Source organism: Trichosurus vulpecula, chromosome 5 (genome assembly GCF_011100635.1).
Source record: "Trichosurus vulpecula isolate mTriVul1 chromosome 5, mTriVul1.pri, whole genome shotgun sequence".
Classification (NCBI taxonomy): Eukaryota; Metazoa; Chordata; class Mammalia; order Diprotodontia; family Phalangeridae; genus Trichosurus; species Trichosurus vulpecula.
Window position 1 is genome coordinate 25,341,110 of NC_050577.1, and position 22,078 is coordinate 25,363,187.

General features: G+C 40.8%; 1 protein-coding gene across 7 annotated transcripts in view; it reads right to left on the reverse strand.

The window, feature by feature from the left end:
- Positions 1-22,078, reverse strand: part of RBMS3 (RNA binding motif single stranded interacting protein 3) — a 758,966-nt gene that overhangs the window by 45,303 nt on the left and 691,585 nt on the right. For all 7 annotated transcript variants that reach the window (XM_036759106.1, XM_036759112.1, XM_036759109.1 and 4 more), the window contains exon 11: positions 18,042-18,152. In XM_036759106.1, coding sequence (XP_036615001.1) covers positions 18,042-18,152 — 111 coding nt within the window. The remainder of the gene's footprint in view (positions 1-18,041; positions 18,153-22,078) is intronic.

Sequence of the window (22,078 nt, forward strand, 5' to 3'; positions counted from 1 at the left end):
AGTCAAGTAGCATTTAATCAGTGCCTACAGGCACTGTGCTATGTACTGAGGACACAAAGAAAGGCTAAAAATGCTCCTTGCTCTCACATGGCTTCAACATTTCTCCCAAACTAACTGAGCTTTCCAAAAAAGTCTCTTTTTAATACAGGGCACGGGAACCAACATGGGCTGGGGTGTCCTCCCTCTGCTCCGACACTGGAGTCTTGGCTCATTCTGATGAAATAACAACCTGGAAGGAGCAGTAACCTTTCTAACAATAGGCAATGGCTTCCAGTTTAACCAAGTCCAAGGGGCCTTTCCTCCTACTTCAATGGGGTAGAACTTGGCCAGTTCAGCAATTCCTTCCCAGGAATGGTTGCCTTACAATTGTGCTCAGATTTGTGGCAGTATTCTGTAGATCTCATTGCAATATATGAAGTGGAATGGTTATTATCACCCTTTACAATGGGAAATTCTCATTATTCATTTGACTAGGCAGAAGGTGTGGATAAAGAAAGTCCATTCTAAGTGCTTTGCTAATGCCCTTCTCAGCAGGATTGCTCAGATCTCTTTGCTGGTTTTCCTTTCTGTAGAACTGGTTTACATTCTGAACTGTAAAGCAAGACAAGAATGAATATTTTGATCTTGCCTTTCTTCTTTGTTGAAACTGGTTACCCATCTCACCTTTTCCACCTCCCATAAAGCCATCAATTGCCTGGGTAAGACTCCTTGTCTTCAAAGCAACCTCTTGCCTTGAGATGAACCCAGTGCCCGACATGATTTTGGCAAAAGTGAATGTGAGGGGTGGCTAGGTGGTGCAGTGAGTAGAACATGAGCTCTGCAGTCAGGAGGAACTGAGTTCAAATCTGGCCTCAGACACTTGACGCACTTACTAGCTGTGTCCCCTTGGGCAAGTCACTTCACCTCAATTGCCTTGCCTTCCCCCCTTAAAAAAGGGAATTTGGGAACTTTCCCAGGCATTGCCTTCTGTAAACCAGGCTCAAGGAGATTTGGATAAGTAATAGTCTGAAGTAGTTCTCAATCTCATGTGCAGCTCATTAAATTCAATCATAAATGTGAAAGGTGACTGCTGCTTCACGCTTCTCCTCTCCCCATCTCCCTTGCTTTTTGTTAAAACAAAAATCAGCTTCATAAAGGAACATCTAGATGTAAGCAGCTGGAATGTTGAGGACCCAGATGACTGAGCATGGAACATGCCTAAGGCACAGATGTTTCATGCTCTGGTTGAAGCATCAACCAGAAGAACTAAGGGACTGTGGAATGGGCATCTCGAGGGATAGTTGAGAGCAACCTCATTAATCATGGACTCAGAGGGCTCTAAAGAACATGGAGAAAGCATCTGATCCACTCAGCACATTCCAGAGAGATTGTTTTCTTCCAATTTTTCTTTAATTTATTCAGAGAGAAAAATCAATTTCTTTTGGTAATGCTTTCTCATACTCTACATCTCTTCTGTCTGGGGAAGTTCTTCCCAATGGCTAGTCCAAATCTTTGCATCACGAGTTGCTTTGGTTATAGTTAAACCAAACTAGACTATAGTTTCTCCTGAACCCTGTATCTCCCTGTGTTCTATATTCCTCATCTCAGTAACTGTGTAGGTGGTCCCCAGTGCCCAAAATACACTCACTCCTCCCTTATCTCTACCTCTTACAATAAGTAGCATCTTGAACTCTAATGGATGGTGATAGAATAAGTCTACCAGTGAAGTGGTAGCCTGAAGTGAGTGAATTGAAATGATGACAACCAGAATAGTGGGGCCTTGAGTTCCTTCCATTGAGGATCCATTGAAGAAATGAGAAATGTGTCTTGGAAAAGAGAAGACTCATGTCTTCATATGACTCACTGTCATATGAAAAGGGTTTAGACTTTTTTCCTATTCAGCTGAAGAAAGTAGCACAAAGGTGAAAGTTGTAAAGGGGTAAACTGAGGCTTGATATCCCCCAAAGCTCCCTAATAGAACTATTTAAGAGTGCAATGGGGAAGATAGTAGGTTCTCCCCTCATTGGAAGTCTTCAGGCAAAGACTGGATGGTCACCTAATAGGTTTATTATAGTGGAGATTCTTGGTAAGGTTTGGGTTGAACTAGATGACATCTGAGGTCTTTTCTAACCCTGTGATTCTGAATGGGCCATAATGTGACCTTCATTTCTAAGTTGGGGATATTAGTCTTCTTGCCTCTCCTGTTTGATGTCAAGCAAACATTTTGTGAGAGAATATACACAGAGATTCGTTTTTGAATTGGAGAATCAAAGCTTTTCCAAAGACACGTTGCTTGGGCATATTTCTGTCAGTCTGGTAACTGCAGCTGAATAGAGATAGGGTTGGACAATTAAGCTCCATAAATTTAGTTTTGCATATTTGCTGGATGGCAGGCAAGTGATTCTCTAGGAGATCTCCATCATGTGTCTCCACTGCCTTTCCTTTTTGTCCTATTTGTATTATAGCCCTAGGTCAGATCTAAATAGTCACAGAATCCCAGGGAACATCTTGGTTGGCCTATAGCTGGTGGAGTTCCTCTTTACAGCTCTTGCCCAACAAGTGGCCATCTTGCTTTTACCTGAAGGATTTTAATGAGCAAGAAATTCACAACCTATGGAAACAGAGTTTAGGGTCCTTCCCACTCTGAGACAGCTCTGATCTGTCAGGAGGTTTTTCTTACAGATTCTTTCTTATTTCATTGATGTTAGTGGTGACAGTGACAAAGAAGGTAACCCATCCATGAAATCTTGTCCATGTCCTCCCCTTGGTTCATCACTTGGGATCCATTCAATGTGTTGCCCCTTCCTCACTCACCCTTGCCTCTCTGCAGCTTCCATCAATTTCTTCTCATTCTGCCCAAAGTGACAGACCCTCAAACACTTGAAAGTAGCTGTCACATTTCCTCAAGTGATTTCCTTTCCTCTGTTTTCTTTCCTCTTTCAGAGTATCCAATTAATTTTCCTAAAATTGTGCTTTGAGAGGATCACCCCTACTCCATTCCTCAAAAACTTTTTGTGATTCACTAATGTCTGCCCCATAAAGTACAAAATTCTTAAACTCAAAATCTAGGGCAGGGAGGTTCCTTACATAAGAGTGATTGCTAGCATTTATAAAATGCTTTAAGGTTCACAATGAACTTTACAAATATTTTATCCTTACAATAATCATGCCCATTTTACAGATGAGAAAATTGAAGCATACAAATTAAATGACTTGCTCAGGGTATATAAGTATATGAGGCAGGATTTGAACTCAGGTCTTTCTGACTCCAGGTCCATTGTGCCCCCAAATGGTATCTAAGATTCTTTGGATTAACTGCCTCTTAGCCACAGTAGGCTGTTGGTTAAAGTGTTTTTGATGCCTTCAGTGATTTGCCATTCTTTCCTAGAGCATCTCCTCTGGAGGCATCCTGGAAGGAGAGCTTCCATTGTAGGGCTTCCAAGATTGTGAATGCAATAAGATATCCACCAAGGTTCAATAATGGGCAGGTGGCAGGTGCTATAGATAAGGCTCCTTGTCCAGGGGTGATCTGAGGGAGGCAGACACTTGAAGAAATGATGGGAAAGGCACTTAAGGTGAAAGATAAATGATACTTGGATGGATGGTGATACCTAAGAGGACTCATGACAAGATGTACAGCTGCAACTAGCTTCATTTCCCTCCTGGCACACTTCCCCATGGCCTAAGGTTCTGGCCTGGAGCCCAAATCAGATATTTTCCCAGAAGTGCAGGGACCCTCAACAATCCCAGAGGGTGGGAAAGAACAATCGCTCTCCAGCTGTGTGGTCAAGCCAACAGGGTGGACTTAAGCTCGATGTTCTTTGCTCTGAAACCATGACCTGGTTCCCAGATGTAGCTGCCCACAAGTCTTGTGTAAGTTCTATTTTGGGGTTTGGTTGTTCTCTTTGGTTCTCTGGTGCACTCTTTGGGTTTGTGTTCTTGCCATATGGCACATGACACCATCAAAGAGCTCAAATGTCTTCACTAGACTGCCACTACTATGTTTAACCAAAATAAAATAAAATAAATCTTTTTTTTGTTTCCCTTGGCACCAAATTGGCTTTCAAAAATAAGATTAAGGTAACTCAGAAGGAAATCCAAAATTTCTTTCTTATATACCTCTTTTTAGTAATTTATAAATATTATGTACTTTAAAAATATCAATATGTATAGATATGGTTCAATAGATCAACAAACATTTACTAAGCACCTACTGTGTGCAAGGAACACTTTAAGACTTGGAGTATAGAAAGGCAAAAAAATGAAATTTCTCTCCATCAAGGAGCTTATACATCCTCTTCCTAAAGAAAACTGTGCTCCTGATATTTGTGAAATGAACAAAAAAATCCCACCTTCACAAAACAATGAATTTCAACAAATCTATTGATCTTGAGATCATTTTTCTAACCTAAACAAACTTTGGGCATGAAGTTATAATACTGGTAGCTTCCTTCTCCTTTCCCCTCTACTTTCTTTTCCCCATTTTCTTTCCTCCCTCCCTCTCTCCTCCCTCCTTCCCTTCCCCCTCCTTCTTTCCTTCCCTCTCTCCCTTCCCTCCATCCTTCCTTCCCTCCATCCTTCCTTCCCTCCATCCCTTCCTTCCTTCCCTCCATCCTTCCTTCCCTCCCTCCTTCCTTGTTTCCTTCCTCCCTTCCCTTCTTCCTTCCTTCCTTCCTTCCTTCCTTCCCTCCTTCCTTCCTTCCCTTCTTCCTTCCTTCCCTTTTACTCAAACAAGAACAATGTGTTTCAGAAGACTGAAGAAACTGATTGTCACAAAGAAACTATTATGGATTTCTAACTTCTAGGATTACTACAAGGGCCTGTCAGGAGAGGTTAAATCAGTCTGGATGTCACTACCTTCATTAAGTTTTTCAGAAATTAGAATTTTCATGTAAGGATCTTTCACTGAATGGCTGTTAGCTTGGCTTTTGGATTAAATCTTAGTCCAATGAGAAAAATAAAAAACTTTAATTGGCTTTATAAAAGGTGATAAGGAATTGGCATCCCTTCCCTGGGATTACAAAACAAAAACAAATAGAATGTCTCTATTACTGAACAGTTCTTTACTAGCCAGGGGGCTCAGTGGTGAGAGGGTGGACTTAGGGTCATGAAGAAGGAAGTTCAAATCCTGCCTCAGATACTAGCTTTGTGATCCTGAGCAAGTTATATAACTTTTCTGGGCCTCTGTTTTCTTATCTCTAAAATGGAGTTAACCATAGCATCTAGAGCTGTTGGGTCAAATAAGACAATATTGGTAAAGTGCTTTTCAACCTCAAAGCACCAAATAAATGCTAACTGACATCATTATGGATATGGAATGTGGGAAATGGTTCTGTAATTGGATTCTAGAAAAAATAGATTTAAATCTTGCCTCTGACACTTATTAGCTGGTTATCAGTAAGTCAGATGATCATAGACGTAGTGATGGCAGGAACCTTAGAGGTCAATTCTCATATTTTACAGATGTGGAAACTGAGGCCCAGAGAAGTTAAATGTGAGTTATTACATAGCTAGTGGCAGAGATGAGATTCTGTCTCAGGTCTTGGGATTCCAAGTTCATTACATATGGTAGGTGCTATATAAAAACTTATTTCCTCCTTTCTCCACCCTCTTTCCATAGCATAGCTTATCTGAGCCTTAGTTTCTTCATCTGTAAAATGAATACAATAATAATGGTCATGATCATAATTACTAACCTTTACATAGTCCTTACCATGTGTTAGGCACTGTACTAAGTACTCTGCAACTATTATCTTATTTAATCTTCACATCAAGCCTGGGAGGTAGGTGCTATTATTATCCCCATTTTACAGAGGAAGAAGTGAGGCAAAGAGAGGTTAAATGACTCACCCAGGGTCACATAGCCGGTAAATGTCTGTGGATAGATTTGAACTCAGAGCTTCCTGACTCCAAGCTCTATGCTCTGTACACTCTAGCACCCCCTACTTGCCTCTCACAGGGTCCCTCTGAGGCTCAAATGAAATAATGCATATGAAATCCTTTGCAAACTGTAAAGTTTTATATCAATGCCAGTTATTGTTATAAGAAAGAATATCATGTGATGGGGGAAAAACCTAAAGATTCTATCATCTTAAATCTAAATGAATGAATCTAAAAATCTAAATCCTAAAATCTAAAAATGAAAAAGAATTAAAGGGATCAGTTAGTCTAGCTTTCTATCCTGAGGCAGCGGAGGTGCAATAATAAAGGGATTTTTATATTTTAAAATCACTTTATGTATTCGCTCCCTCCCTCTCCTCTCTCTTCATTTCTCTTCTCTTCTCTTCTCTTCTCTTCTCTTCTCTTCTCTTCTCCTCTCCTCTCCTCTCTTCTCTTCTCTTCTCTTCTCTCTCTCTCTCTTCTCCCTCTCTATATAGGTATATAGATAGATAGATATCTACACCTACATACACACGTACATATACATATATAAATTTTATCTATTTCTCTCCAACATGTATCTTAGCAGTAGAACATAATCTCCTTGAAGGCAGGGACTGTCCTGCTTTTCTCTTTATATCCTCCGTATTTAGTGGTACTTGAAACGTGAGTCAGCTAGATGGCACATTGGGTAGAGTGCTGGGTCTGGAGTCAGGAAGACTCACCTTCTTGAGTTCAAACCCAGCCTCAGACACTTAGTAGCTGTGTGACCCTGGGCAAGTCACTTAACCCTGTTTGCCTCAATTTCCTCATGAGCTAGAGAAGACAATGGCAAACCAATCCAGTATCTTTGCCAAGAAAACCCCAAATGGGGTCATGAAGAGTTGAACATGACTGAAAAATGACTGAATGATGATACGTGGTAGGTGTTTACTAAATGTTTGTTCCCATAGACCAGTGCCTGAAACTTAAAAGATGCTTAGTAAATGCTTCTTGACTGATTGATCTTATCGATGAAGCATTAGCACCATGATTTTCACCCACCATGAGTCCTCCTTCCCTGTTTCTTACAGGAAAAATCACCTTTCCTAGGCAGAATTTTCCAAAGAAATGTCCATCATTTTAGGTAGCAAAGTGGATAGAGCAATGGGAAAACCTGAGTTCAAATCCTACCTAATAAATGTACTCATTATATGGCACTAGACAATCACTGAACCTTTTCCATAGTCAGTTTCCTCATCCGTAAAATGAGTCGTCTCCTTGACCATTCAGTTCCTTCTAGCTTTCAGTTTATGATTGTCAGTTGTGTTTTACTCCCAGTGTTATCGAACATGTGAAACTTGGCTCTCCATCCGGGTCCCCCAAAGATCTTTGACACGATGATTGTTTGGTGGGGGGCAAACCTCAAGAACAAGGCAATGAATGGAATGTTATGAAAGAAAAGCAAAGATTTCACAAGTCTCCCCTTATCCCCCTCTCCCCCCACATTGTGTCCTGACTATTAAAAAAATGAACTCGGTATTTGATTCACATAGGGTGAAGAATTGCCTCTAAAACCAAAGCCCTTTTCCCATAACTCACAGTCTTAGAGAAATTGAGTGACTTGCCCAGGGTCACAATGCTGGTATGTTTCTTGGGTGGGATTTTTTTTTTTCTAACTCCAAAAGCTTCCTGTCGTGACAATTAGATTTCCACCAAAGCCTCAATCACATCTCCTTATCTCAGGAAGAAAAATATCCTCCGCTTTCCTTAGAAAGTTCAAAAAACAACCCCTAAGAAGAGAAAGAATGGGGTATCATGAGACCTTCCTTCCCAACTATAAATGCAAATAGAGAATTGAAATTGCCAGCCAAAAACAACCAGAGAGCTGAAAGGTGAATCTCTCTGTCTCTGTTGCTATCTCAATGGACACTTAAAATGCAGTGAGGTGGAGAGAGCCCTGTGCCCTCTATGAGCAGGATTCTTTCCAAAGGGTCTCCGAAGGGTAATTATGGGGAGTGGTACTAATTCCCAGCTTCTTCTGTTAATTGCAATCACACAATGGGCCACTTCAAACAATCACCCTGGAGTGCTCTTAATAAAAGTAGTTAATTTTAAAATAGTGTTGCAGTATTTGCTGGATGACAAAAGGACATTTTCCCTAATCCTTTTTATTATATACATATAAAAACAAGAAACTATTCCCAGGTTTTGTGTGTGTGTGTGTGTCCTGAACCACTATTTCCTTAAATGACTGCTTGAATGTATATCTTCCCAGATCTTTTGCCCTTTTTTTGGGCAGAATTAGCTCTGGTTTCCTTGCTCCCACTCCACTGATTTACATTTTCAGCATTTACTTCAACCTTACTGATCACTTTGGATTGCATTTTTCTTGGATAAGCAGTTAAGGAAATACACAACCCCTTTGTAAACCTTTACAGGGTCTGCATCTCTGAGTTGGTGATGATTAACACTTCTGATGCTAGTCCCCAAATCCCACTTTCATTTTACTTTCCTTTGTTGCTTATTATATTCTATACTCTACCTGCCCATTTCCATAGGAAAGATAATTGGAAAAAAAAGATGATCGATAAACAAAATGAGAGAGTCAACATTGCCGCCTGATTATATCAGAACTGCAAATGAGTAATGGGAGAAAGTTGAGCCTGGAAACCACAAGAGAGCAGATGCCTAACAAAGAGGGTAACGGACAAGATCACCTTTGTAAAGGGGCCATTGTTACATCATGGGAATCTAATGATGTCACAAAGCACCAGGGGGCTTAGAACATTCAAATGGAGCTGTTGATAAGAAATCCCTAGCATGAAACTCTTTCTCGGCCTGGGTTTTGGTGACATTGTAAACCATTGGTGACTGAGAACTGAACAAATGGAAAACTAGATAAGAGGCTTGTAAAACAAGATTGTCAAGCCATTTGGAAGGTCTAGTGACATCCCAGCTCTCAGGTGGCCTTTGCAGAAGCTTACAAAGAAAGGATAAGAAATTAAATATAACAGGTCTTTAATTCCATGGAGGGGATTCTGTTGACATAAAATCAAGAAAGCAAAGGTAGGAAAGTTTGCAAGGTCAACAGAAACCCAGGATGAAATAGATATGCCCATTGAGAAAAACTGGTTTCATACCAGGCATGTAGATTTCTCTGTTAGAAAACAAGGTATGAGAGTGGTAGGAGAAAGTCTGAAGCAGCTTGGCTAATGAGAAAAGGAAATAACTCCCAGTTTTTTTCCTTTAGAGATTGGTTCTGTTTGGGTAGACAATGGTTCCTGTGTGATTGGGTAGATTGGGATTTGAAAAGAGGGGACAGTGAGGTTACTATTTTGGGGACAATTTTACCAGTGCAGGACTAGAGATGAGCCACCTCTTCTCCTTGCCCTACTCCACTGGACGACTGGAGGTTGAGGAGCAAGATGGCAGGGGAGGGGACAGGGAATCTCCTCCCCTCCTCTGTTACTTTGTAAATGGAGGTGAGCTGGCACGGATTACAATTGAAATCCTCCCTCCTCCCTAAACTAAAAAGTATCACAGCAGTCACATTTCACATACGTTCTCCAACTGGAGGACAGAGTGCTTCATTAAAACAGGACATAGCTGGGGTCTAGCCTTGTTCACATGGAATTGCAGGTAATGTCTTTGTATCCCCAGGGCAAAGTGCCTAGCACATAGTAGGTATCTAATAAATGGTTTTTTTTTTTGATTGGCCGATTGCCATTATTATCAAAATAAAAAGAACAAAAAGAAAACCTTCTAATTGGCAGAATACTCTGAAAGATGGAATCAGGCTGGGAAGTTCGATTTTCCAAAAGTACCAGTCTTTCAGGATGCTAATCAGGGGTTACCTAAAAATCAAATTCTGACACTATATCAATTGGCAAAAGAGTAATAAATAATTTTAAAACAGAGTTAAAATGCATAGACAGTGATTTATATATAATAGCAACTCAAAAGATATTTTTAAAAGAATAAACAGAATTTCAGCTTCTTCTTTTAAAATACCATATTGATGCCAATACAAGCCCCATCCCCAAAACGAGATATCTTAGGAAAAAAAAGAATATTTCAGTTCTCATTAAGATATCATTTTGCCAAATTATAGTAGGCCAGTGGATCTGTGATCTCCTGGTGGTGGAGTCAGAGGGCCTGGGGTCAAATCCCTTCCTTATCATGACCTATGCAACCTTGGCCAAGTTTATGTGTTTGGGCCTCAATTCCTCATATGTAATATGGGGGCAGGGGGAGAGTTAGACTAGATGATCTTTAAGGTCCTCTCTAGGTCTAAATATATGATCCTGTGTTTGATGCTTTTTTATCCTGTGAAATTCTTTTTGATAGCTTCCCATAAGCCATAAGCATGTAAAATTAACATATTAGATTGACTGTGAACATTTGTTCTATTTTTCCAATTCAAATAAGAGTATTTTATTTTATTTTATTTTTTAATGACCAACACGGTCTGTTACTTGCTTACTAAGTATAATCAAAGGTCATACTCATGTTTTCTCCCAGCCAGATTTTATGGGACCAATGTGGTAGAAATGAACACTGCCGTTTCCAAATACCTTAAGAGCTTTATTTTGGTTAAATCCTTTACAAAGCATCCATGTGTGGTGAAGTAACAGAATATCTAAGTAATGATCGTGGTTATCAGTCACTTGACCTTTTCAACAAGATCATCAAGTAAAGGCTGGATGATGAGTGAGTGTCATGGAGGGGATGCTTGTTCAGGTTTGCTATTGACTAGATGGGTCCCAGGGTTTGTTATGACTCTCAGAGTCTGATTATATGAAATAGCTGTCACTATGCAGGACCTTTGGTGTCAATTTAAGCTTACTTTGTCAATTTCTAATGAATCAATATGAGTCAATCTGGTATAATGAAGGAGAGTACAGGATTTGTGTTAAGAAGAACTGGGTCCAAATCCTGTCTTTGATTCATACTAATTGTATGACCCTAGGTAAGTCATTTAACCTCAGGGCTCAGACAATTCTAATACTGTAAGGCTATGAGGTGTAGAGCATGGATAGACCAATCTATATTGTTCTACATATTGTAACTTGTGTCTATTTTACTTCTACAATGTGTCTCTCATCTATGTTCTACTCTTTATATAGTCACAACTCTCTTTTTAGCCTTAAGAATTTCTTGTTCAGACTATTATAATAGCTTCTTAATTGGTCTTGCTTTCAGTCTCTCACTTCTTTAACCCATCCTCCATACAGATGCTTAAAAAAATCTAAAAAGCACAGTCACTACCCCGCTCAAACAACTGTAATGGCTCCCTACTGCTTCTAGGATTAAGAAAAACTCTTCACCTGGACATTTTAAGTCTTTCACAATCTGGTCTCAGGCTATTTGTTTTTCCAGGCTTAATTAACATATATGATAAATACAGGGCTATTTTCAAAGCCAGAAAGAGCTGGGTTGAGTCCTGCCTCTGATTCATTCTGGTTGTATGACCCTTAATCTCTCAGTACTCTAGAAACTTTCTAAGACCATGTGTGGAAAAGCAAATGCTGTCCTTTATTGGCAGAGGTCATTTCAACACCAATGAATTGGCACATTGCTGCCCTTCTCTATCTTCCCCTCCCTTCTCCCCTTCCCCCCACCCAAATGAACTCAGGGAGCCTAACTTTCACCAACTATTTCTTGATTAGAAAATTAGGTAAGCGATGGGCTGTCAAATTTTAACTTCAGGGCACATGTTCAGCAGGAAGACCTTTGGGACTTGGCAGTTGAATGATCCCTGCTTTACAGTGTGCCAAGAACTGCTATCCTCAAGGGAACCCTTAAGGACACCAAGAATCTCATTATGCTTTTAATGGAAATAGCTTAGAATCCTAAAATCTCAGAGCCAGTAAGGGACCTTGTGTTTCATCTAGGATCAAAGGTCAACCCATAAAGCTAGAAGGGATTTTAAAATTTATCTAGGTCAGCCCCATCATTTCTCAGATAGGGAAACTGAGGTCAAGAGATGTGAAGTTATTTAAACAATGTCACAAAGGGAATAAGAGGCCGAACCAAGATTTGAACGCAGATCCTCTGACTCCTAGTCTTTCTCTCTGATGCCCCTTGATGCTGGGTTCACTCCAAGAAACACCTGAAAGAGCCCTTGGTTTGGAGCTAGGATACCTGAGGGTAAAATGAGCACTATCATAGGCTTGCTGTCTCTGCACAGGGGGTGGGGCAGAAAAACACCTTGCTAAGCAAGTTATTGGCATAAATCAGAGAAACATTTAGCCTACTTAAAAGGAAAGACTTAGACACTTATCTGAACAATCACTGCAGTGGCCTATATTCCAACAATGAATATGCTAATTATAAATGATTCCTATCTTTTCTCCTCTGCTTTCTCTTCTTTCTATTTGCTCCTGTTCCCTACCTTGGCCTTACCATAGTAAGTATTGCATGCAGCCCCCAAACTCCTAAGGGCCCAAAGATGTCACCTATTCTAGGCCATGACTTTAGGCTGTATTTCCATGATATCAATGAAGCAAAGAAGATACAGAGTGATTTGCCCAAAGCTTTGTTGTTGTTTAGTTGTGCCTGACTCTTTGTGACCCCATTTGCGATTTTCTTGGCAAAGATACTGGAATGGTTTGCCATTTCCTTCTCCAGCTCATTTTACAGATGAGGAAACTGAGGCAAACAGGGGTAAGTGACTTGCCCAGGGTCACGCAGCTAGTAAATATCTGAGGACAGATTTGAGCCATGGTCTTCCTGACTAGTCCTGACATTCTATCCACTCTGCCACCTAGCTACCCTACTCAATGATACATAGCTGATAAAAATGCATGCCTTAGAAAAACATCATGAACTCTGCCATTTTCTATTTTGGGCAACTCATTTACCTTCCTGATGCTTTAGTATCCATATCTGTAAAACAAGGAGACTGGACTAGATGGCCTCTAAATTCCCTTTTGGCACTAAATCTCTGATTCTATGACACAAATGACTATTCACTAATGTTAAAGTGATCTTCCCTCCAATGAGGGAAAATTAATGAGGTTCTGGGATTTGGAGAAAAACAGCTAAGACCAGCCAATAGGTATTTCAACATCCCTTTCCTGATGATGTTACAAAGAGTTTCGTAAAACATCTACTACGGGAAGTGTGGCAGTGCTGCACACGAAGACTTCCAAACACATGTTGTTGCAGCTTGGCTTCTGTCGCGGCAATCCTTCTGCTGCCCCAAGTCTCCAGACTCTAGGCTAGAGTTTATCTTCCATAATCCTGTTCTGTTCATCTTTGTCATCCAGAGTCACAGCCCTGGATACAAAATGCTTTCCTCTTTGACTTCCTGCTACCCTACCTTCCCTATCCACGAGAACCCTACCCCTACCCCTACACCATTGTCCCTGAGCTCCTTGGATACCCTACTTTATGATCGGTCTCTATCTGCCGTATCTTCATTCACTCATCAGACATCTATCACGCTCCTTGAAGTTAGCGATTGTCTTTCTTGCTTGTGTTTGTATTCTCTGCTTGATACAATGCAGGGCATAAAATGTAGTAAGAACTCAATAAATGCATTTTGATTCCTTGATTCATGGATTTCCTGATGTAAACAAAGCACAGTGCTCTCCCCTGCAGGAAGAATACCAAAGTGAGATGAAGCTGTCTCCTGTCTTTATAGAACTCCTCATACCCCCTGGCATTGAGTGAAGCCTAGTTTCCTCTCTGTGGAAATCACATCTCTTGACACCCTCTTCAGTGCTGAAATCTCCTTCTTTTATCCCCTTACATCCTCCCCCTTCCCCATCCTCCACAGCCTGCCAGGGAAAGGAATCAAAATCATTCAACTTCTAAACTTGTTCTGCCATTATCAATAAATAACCTGTTATCTCCTGATGATCACATCCTCAGACTATAAGACAGTTCCCCAATTCTCGCTGCTGCCATCCACTGACTTCAGGGATTGTAAGCTTCTTGAGGACAGGGACTATCTTTTGCGTCTTTTTTTTGTCCCCAGAATAGAACACGATGCCTCACACACAGAAGATCCTTAGTAAATGTTTATTGACTGATTGATACTTACGTTGTCCAAGGACTTCAGGTTCACATTCATCCTTTCCATTCTGTCTTCATACTCACATATCCGCACTGATGACCCTCTCTATCTTGGCTTCTAAATGACTTAACATTGTCCATTTCTATGACTTCTACCTTACTTCCCTGAAGTTGAGAGAGCACTGGACTTGATATGACCTGTATGAGTCCCATCTCAGACACATATTAGCCAATGCGACTCTGGCAGGCAAACCACCAGATTTCTCTGAGCCTTAATTTCCTCACTTGGAAAAAGAGGAGGTTGGACCATGTGGTCTTTAAGTTCTCTTTCATTTTTATAATTATGTTCTATGTTCATAGATATTATGTTCCCAACATGCTCAACCTTGGATAGCAACCACTGTCTGTCTTCTCCACTCCTATTCCTCAGATATGTGGCACTGTTGAAGGAAATCAAGACATTCTGTTGGCTACACCCACTAAAAATGATTGTTATCTAACTTTAACTAGGCCCTCAGTGTCTCAAAGGCAGTATTTTATTCCTCTGTATCTGATTCTCTCTGGCATTGACTACAGCACCCATTCACAGCCCCCTTTGTGTTATCCTCTCTCCACGTGGATGACCTTGCCTCATGCTTTGCTAAACCTATCGAGGATGATATGAAACTCCCTTGGCTCCCCTCCTCTATACCTTAGGGCAAATGTGTGCCTTCTCCTAGTCTCTCTGACTTCCCTCTGGTCTCAGAGAATAACATGGCCTTTTTCTTTTCCAAGGATAATCCCTGACCTTGCATTCCTGATCCCATCCCATAATTGTGTGCCCTAAAACTTGGCTCCATGGATCATCCCTACACTGCCATCTTTCATCTTTACCTCTTGGCTAGATTCTTCCACTCTGGCTTCAAATATGTTCAGAACTCCCATATCCTAAATAACAACAAAAACCTCTGCCATGTCCCCAATCTCCTGACCCTATCACCCCCTCTAACTATTATGTTCTTTCTCTCTCCTCCACTTTACTGCTAACCTTTCAGAAAAAAAGTAATCTATTCTCACCATCTTCACTTTTTATTCACTCATCAATTCCCTCTAATCTGACTTCCATCCCCAGCAGTCTACTAAAAGTAACTGCCTTCCCTGTGATCATCAGTGCCTTTTATTTGCAAATCCAATGGCTTCTACTTAGACCTCATTCTCCTTGACATTTCTGCAAGATTTTACATGATGGATTCTCCCTCCTTTTCCTCCCCCTACCTGGATTCTTTCTCTTCTCTCAGCATCCATGGTACAATGTCTCCCCTGTTCACTTTCAGCCTCTCTGATCACGACTTCACGGTTTCCCTTTCTCCTCTCCCTCCCTAAGACATCTTTTGTCTGTCTTCTCTTTTTTCTCATTGCTCCCCATGAATATATTTCTTTGCTCCCATAGCTTCAATTAGCACATTTATGTGGACAGTTCCCAAAGCTATCCTGCCAAGCCCAGAACTCTCCAGACCTTTCCCCTGGGCCCCAGTTTTGCTTGGATGTCTTGCTGATACCAGTCTCAACTTGCCTCGAAATGAACTAATCATTCCTTACTCCCTGACAAATCTTGGCCTACTCTTCCCAATGTTCACATTTCTCTTTATGCCACTACTATTCTCCTCTCTGCTCCATACCTTCTGTCCAATTAGTTGCTAACTCTGGTCAGTTTCCCCTCCATTAATGTCACCAGAATCCATGCTCTCCTTTCTACTTCTAATGCAAATGCAAAAATTTAGGCTCTTCTTACTTCTTGCCCAGGCCAGCATAACAACATCCTAACTGGAATCCCTGCTTCTACCCTCTCCCCTTCACCAATCCACCCTTATCACTGCTGTTGAACTAATCTGTCTAAACAAGTATAGGGCTGATCAAAACCTTCAGTGACTCCTCGTTGCCGAGCAAATAAGAGACAAACCCCTTAGCCTGAAGAGTCCCCTTGAAGAGCCCCCTCTTTCAGCTCTAACTTATTTTTTCAACTGTTTGTGGGCTCTGTTCTCCAACAAAATGTGATTCTTTCCCACTGCTAGCTCTTTCCGGCCTTCATGCATTTGCCCAAGCTAAGCATCACATCTGGAGCAAGCCAACCCTGCATGCCTGTACACTAAAATCCTTCTCTCTGAAATCCTTGATTTTCCTTGCCCTCAGCAACAACAATAATTCAAGGATATTTAACAGGGCTAATGATATTCTCTCCCTCTTTGATTTCTATGTAGGAGTCAAGTTAACAAATATTTATTAAGTACCTAGTATGTGCCAAGCACATCGTAGTAAAAAAAGGGGAAAAGTCCCTGCTCTCTAGGAGAGACTTAAGCTGGAATAGATCTTAAATGTCCTTTAATACAATTCCTTAATTTTGCAGATGGGGAAACAGAAGCCTAGGAGGTCAAATGATTTTAATAATACCTAGCACATAGTATGTTCTTAATAAATACAAGGTGATTTATTGATCTAGCTGTGAATCAAGGAAAAACACAATCTTTCAATAATCAAAGTTGCAAATGAGTACAAGTAGGCTTCAGAGCATTACCCATGATGACTTACATGTAAAAAATGGCATTTTTTTTAGTCTGGACGTTTGATTTCGTCTATGAAAGAGGAACTCTCTGATGTAGAAACTCCATTGACTGATGCTGATTGGCAACTTGTATGTAACTTACAGTGTTGTAATTCTGTCTGGGGCCCTGAAACGTTAAATGATTTGCCCATACGACACATAAAAGATAGGACTGGAGTGCAGGTCTTCCTGATTCCTAGGCTAGCTCTCTGTTCAATGCACCATGCTGGCTCTTGGCATTGATGATATCATCCAGGAAATTGATGAGGGGTGTGCATCATGTAGAGATGCAGGGGGATGGACAATGTGAATGCTCTGCTACTACTATACCAAAGTCAAAAGACCCAGAGAAAGAGAGGTCCAGTGCAATGGGCAGGTTCTCTATGGGTGAGGAAGTTGTGTACAATGGAAATACTGATGTATTCAGAATCAGAAGACCTTGATTTGAACCTCAGAACTGCCACTTACTACTTGTCTGATCTTGGCCAAATTCACTTAAGCACCATGGGTCTCATTTTCCTTGTCTGTCAAGTAAATCCTTCCAACTTCAAATCTGTAACCCTATGAATTATGGAAGGCAATAGACAAAAATTACCAAGGATAAGGAGGCCTGGATGGGTTTTGTGACAAACACTGTTGGAAGTTGTCCTTCACACCTGTGCCTCTATATTAAGATGAAGGATCCATCAAAGCACTGGGATACCCAAAAGTACTGCTAGAAATCAAATCTTCTGCCCCTCCTTTCTGGAGGTTGTGAGGAGGGGGAATTCTTTTCTAGAACAGTTTTTTAACATGAGTCAGGTCAGCCTGGATTTATTAAGTGTTTACCATGTACCAGGCATGGAACTAAACACTGAAAACCTTAACTCAGGAAGCCTTTGCTCATGGGGCTATTTATAATTCAAGCAACAAGATGAAACTGAGGCTAAAATAGGAGGTTATTTTACTACCTTTTTTTTTTACCTGGAAGAAATCCTACTGGTAGAAAATATCCCCTTTGATTCAATAAGCAAACATCAGGTACATTAGTTTCCCTCCCTTTTCAATATCCCCAATGTCTCTATGGTCACGAACAGAATCCAGGAATTCTAATACCATGATGTTCAATAACTTTTTAGAAAATTGATTTATATTTTTAAAGGGAATGAAAACTGTACTATCCACCTGTCATATCCTGGCTTCCTCGCTTGTGAATAAAAGAAAATGATGTATTGACTGTAGTTTGAAGAGGGATGGGGCATGAAACTCAGGCACAGGCAAAGAGCAGAGAGCTGAGAACACTAAGGGATGAAGGATGCTTTCTCTATCAAGAGTACATATTTTCCTCTTAGCAAAAGGAACTTGACATATGAAATGATCATAAATGAAGGTGAGTGTTTACCTTATTCAGTTTGGGCTCATGCACATACATATACAGAAGAGCACACACATGGAATCATAGCAAGAATTTGATGAAGTCACACTGGAATCTTGAGAGATGCTTCAGTAAGTGGGACGGTATGAACAGAGTGAGCTGAGCTAATGTTACCAGAGAAAACAGTCTATGCGTGGCTGGGGACAAAATATGAAAGCAACCATAGGATGCAGGTTAGGAGCTTACCGTTCCCGTCGTGCCCAAGGAAAGATGGTTCATCTGTTGCGTCAGGGGGCCCATCATGCTTGCTGGCTGCATTGACATAGTGTGGTCCATTGTTGGTGTTATCACAGCACCCTACAAACACACATCATTGCTGTCTCAAAACATGCTCCAAAAAACAGGGAGAAATGGTGTTTCTTAAATACAAACAACATCAGCTAAAAGCCTGTCATGTCAAATGTGTGTATACGCTACAGACAAGAAGAATAAAGGCATCTGTTATTTCAATTTCTAATGAGGCCATTTTGTGCCCATTCTAATTACATAGCTTCACTGAGTTCATTGCTTCTGACAAAATAATGCCCATGACTTGTCTGTGGTGTGTAAGTATATGTTGAAAAATGCTCGCCATTTACATTTTCAGAACTCTGTGTGGAATGGACTGACTCACAGATACTGTATGTATTCCCTATAGGTTTCCTGGCTATTTAAAACCTTCAGCATCTGAGAAACTTGAGCCCTGAAGGCAATTATCTCAGCTTTCCTGCTATTGAATGAGGGTCCTGAATTATGACATTTTCCCCATGATTAAACTTGACTAGCTGTTGACAGTCACAAAGTCAACTCCCATTGAACAAAGAATGCCAACACAAACCTAGTCCTTCAGGAGATTTCTTTGCTCAAGGACAGCAGTAAAAAAGCAAAAATAAAAGAACAGGGCAGCAGTACCCCTGTTGTCTACTGGTCACTCCCTTCCATTCATCAAACTTCTTTCCATGCCTTTGACTTGAGCAGACAAAAAGATGGAACTCTATTTGATGCCGGTCGATACTTGGGTGAGACAAATGTTACAGCAAGTCAATTGACCCTCATCCAAGTGCTTTGGACACTCAATTCCTAGCACATACCTTTTAGATAATTCCCTAGGCTACCTAGCGCACATTTGGAAGGTGCTCAATAAATACTCCTGGATTGAGAGATTCATCTGTCAATACTTGGCTGCAAAGAACTGTGATTTCTTCAGTGAGGGTCCTTACCCCACTGATGAAGAATACAAAACTCATTGGATTTTTTTTTGTTTCTGTGATTGAAAAATTCATCAGCTCACAGCTGCCCTTCTGGTAATGAGCATCTCTGAACTCAGCTAGGCTGGTCCTTAGACATACAATCTGTTCTCTGGTCCATTCCTGAAATATTTCCAGCTTGGAAATATTTTGTACTGGTCATCATCCTCGAGACCTAGAATGCAGTCTATCCTCAATGCTACTTCTCAGAATCCATGGCTTTCTTTAAGGCTCAGCTTAAGCACCACCTTCTACAGAAATTATTTCCTGATTCCTCAGTTGTTATCTTGCTCCCCAAATCATCTTTTATCTGTTATGTATATATTGTCTTCACCCACTTTCCTTGATCGGATCACTACCTCAGCTTAATAAATGTTTATTGCTCGATTGATGCAGTAAAAGTTTTTAGTGAAAGTGAAAGACTCATACATGTACAAATTGATATAGTCAGAAAAGGACATTAGAAATCATTTAGGGCAAATAGTGCATTGCACAGGTGAAGAAACTGAGGCATAAGTTCATAACTTCTCAAGTGATGGTATTATTTATGTATATACTTCTTACTACATGGTCATAGAAATAAATAACTTATTTTCCCACTTCTCCTCCTCCTCCTCCTCCATAAAAGAATATGGGCCTATTATCATACCACAATAAGCAATTTGGCAGTGAATAAGCCAGGACAGATGAGTGTGGGTGGCAGTCTCAAAACACAAAACAATTACCATAAGCGAATGTCTCCTGAAAAGGTTTTGCTTAAGACTATGGTTTGTCACCATGTTTTCCATACCAAAGCCCCCTCCTTTGGCTGACAGAGTCAGCTTCCCACTCTGCCTTTTCTTAAAAAAAGTACAAATTCTTCCTCTCCCTCTCTCCGTCCTTCCCTCCTTCTCTCTCTCCCTCCTTCCCTTCCTCTCTCTCTCTCTCTGTATACATATATATATATGTATGTATGTATGTATGTACATACGTACATATACATATATATGTATGTATGTATTATATATGTAAACATATTTCTATGGCATTGCTTATAGGTGGCATGGAGAGATAGGATCTTAGATCTGGCCTGTCTTTAAGGAGAGTATGAAGACAGCTGTCTTGGTACTTCTAGTGACCTAATTGGGGCCACTGTTAGGCAGGTAGGACCCAGAATCCAGTCTGAGCCACATCTCCTTCAGTATCTAGGAAGGGTACTGAGGTAGAATTCTATCTATCTGCCACCTCTCAAATATCTCTAGTCTGGGGTCAGAATGAAAGCTGCTTCCCTGATCACAGATGATAGGGAAGCTCTTCGCCTAGGCCCTCCCTACCAAACACTGTCTGTACAAAAGACCATCACAAATATTAAGTGTCCTTATCAAAGATAATAGCAAACAAATCAGACAAGTTATGCATATTAGACTATAACAAAGAATACAGAAGAATAAATGAGCTCTTCAACAAAAAGCAAGATCAACCCTCTCTCAAAGAGAGAGAGGGAACATTCTCTCTGAGGGAAGTCTGCCCTTGGCAGACCCTCGGATTGCAGGCCTCAGAGGTCAGGTGCTGTGAGTGGGGGCCAGCTCCCCTACATGTCTATAACTCCAGACTCCAGCCCAATTTTGAAAACTCTACTCTTTGCCTCTCCCTTGGTGGATCTCTCAGAAGGTCCTCCCTCAAAATATATGGTCAACCAACTGAAATCTTTTCTCTCTTCATGCGACATCATGGGTCATGATTGTCTGAGCCAATGAAGAGTCACATCACCTTACACACAAGCAGAATATGTGTCATAGGGCTGTCCTTCAGGGGCAACCAAAGCCATGTGGGAATGGGGCAACACTGACACATTTCGTGTGGACACAATTGACACAACAGGTTAGGTCAACAAGCATTTATTAAGCACCCACTGCGACCAGGCATTGTGCTAAGTGCTGGGGACAAAAAGAAAGGAAAAAAAAAAAACAGTCTCTGCTCTCAAGGAGCTCACAGTCTAACAAGGGAGACAATATACAAACAACTCTGTACGGAAAAAAAAAAACTTATTTACAGGATAAATTTGACATAATCATAGAGAGAAGGTATTAGCATTAAGTGGGACTAGAAAAGGCTTTTTTTGAAGAAGGTGTATTTTTATCTAAGAGGAAATAAGGGAAGTGAGGAAGTAGAGAGGAGGAGGAGACAATTCCAGGCTGTCAGACCTCCACTGAAAATGGACCTCCAGTAAGAAAATGGAACATCTTGTGCAACATTGAGTCATATGTATCTATACAGAAGTCCAAAGACTGGAAAGGTAGGAAGGTCCCAGGTTATGAAGGACTTTAAAAGTCAAACAGAGGATTTTATGCTTGAATGTGGAGCTAATAGGAAGCCAATGGAGTTTATTTCATGGAGGGGGTAACACAGTCAGATCAGTGCCTTAGGAAGAGCAAGCTCATAGATGATGGACTGGAGTGAGGACAGTACTGAAGCAGGGAGATGAATCAGAATGCTATGAAGAAGAAATAATGGTGGCAAAGTGGAGGTGGCATAAGAGGAGAGGTGGAGGTTTTTATGAACTCTATTATAAAGATAGAATTGACAGGACTTGGAAATTGATACGACGTGGGGAGTGAATGAGAGTTAGAATGACATTGAAGTTGGGTGATCAGGAGGATGGTCGTGTTCTTGACAATTAAAAGGAAGGAAATTAGGAAAAGAGGAGGGTTTAGGGACAAAAATAATGATGCCTATTTAGGCCATGTGGAGTTTGAGTTATCTATGGGAAAGGAGGCTTCAGATGCCTCATAATCAGTCAGACATAAAAGATTATATGTCAGAAACAAGATTTGTGCCGGATAAAGAGATGTGAGATTCAGCTACATGGAGATAATTAAATCCACGGGAGCTGATGAGCTCACCAAGTGATAGAGTATTGAGGGGGAAGAGAAGAAGGCCCAGGAAGGGTTTTGGAGGACAGCCCTGGTTAGCAGGGCTTTACTGGATGAAGATCCAGTAAAGGAGACTGGAAAGGCG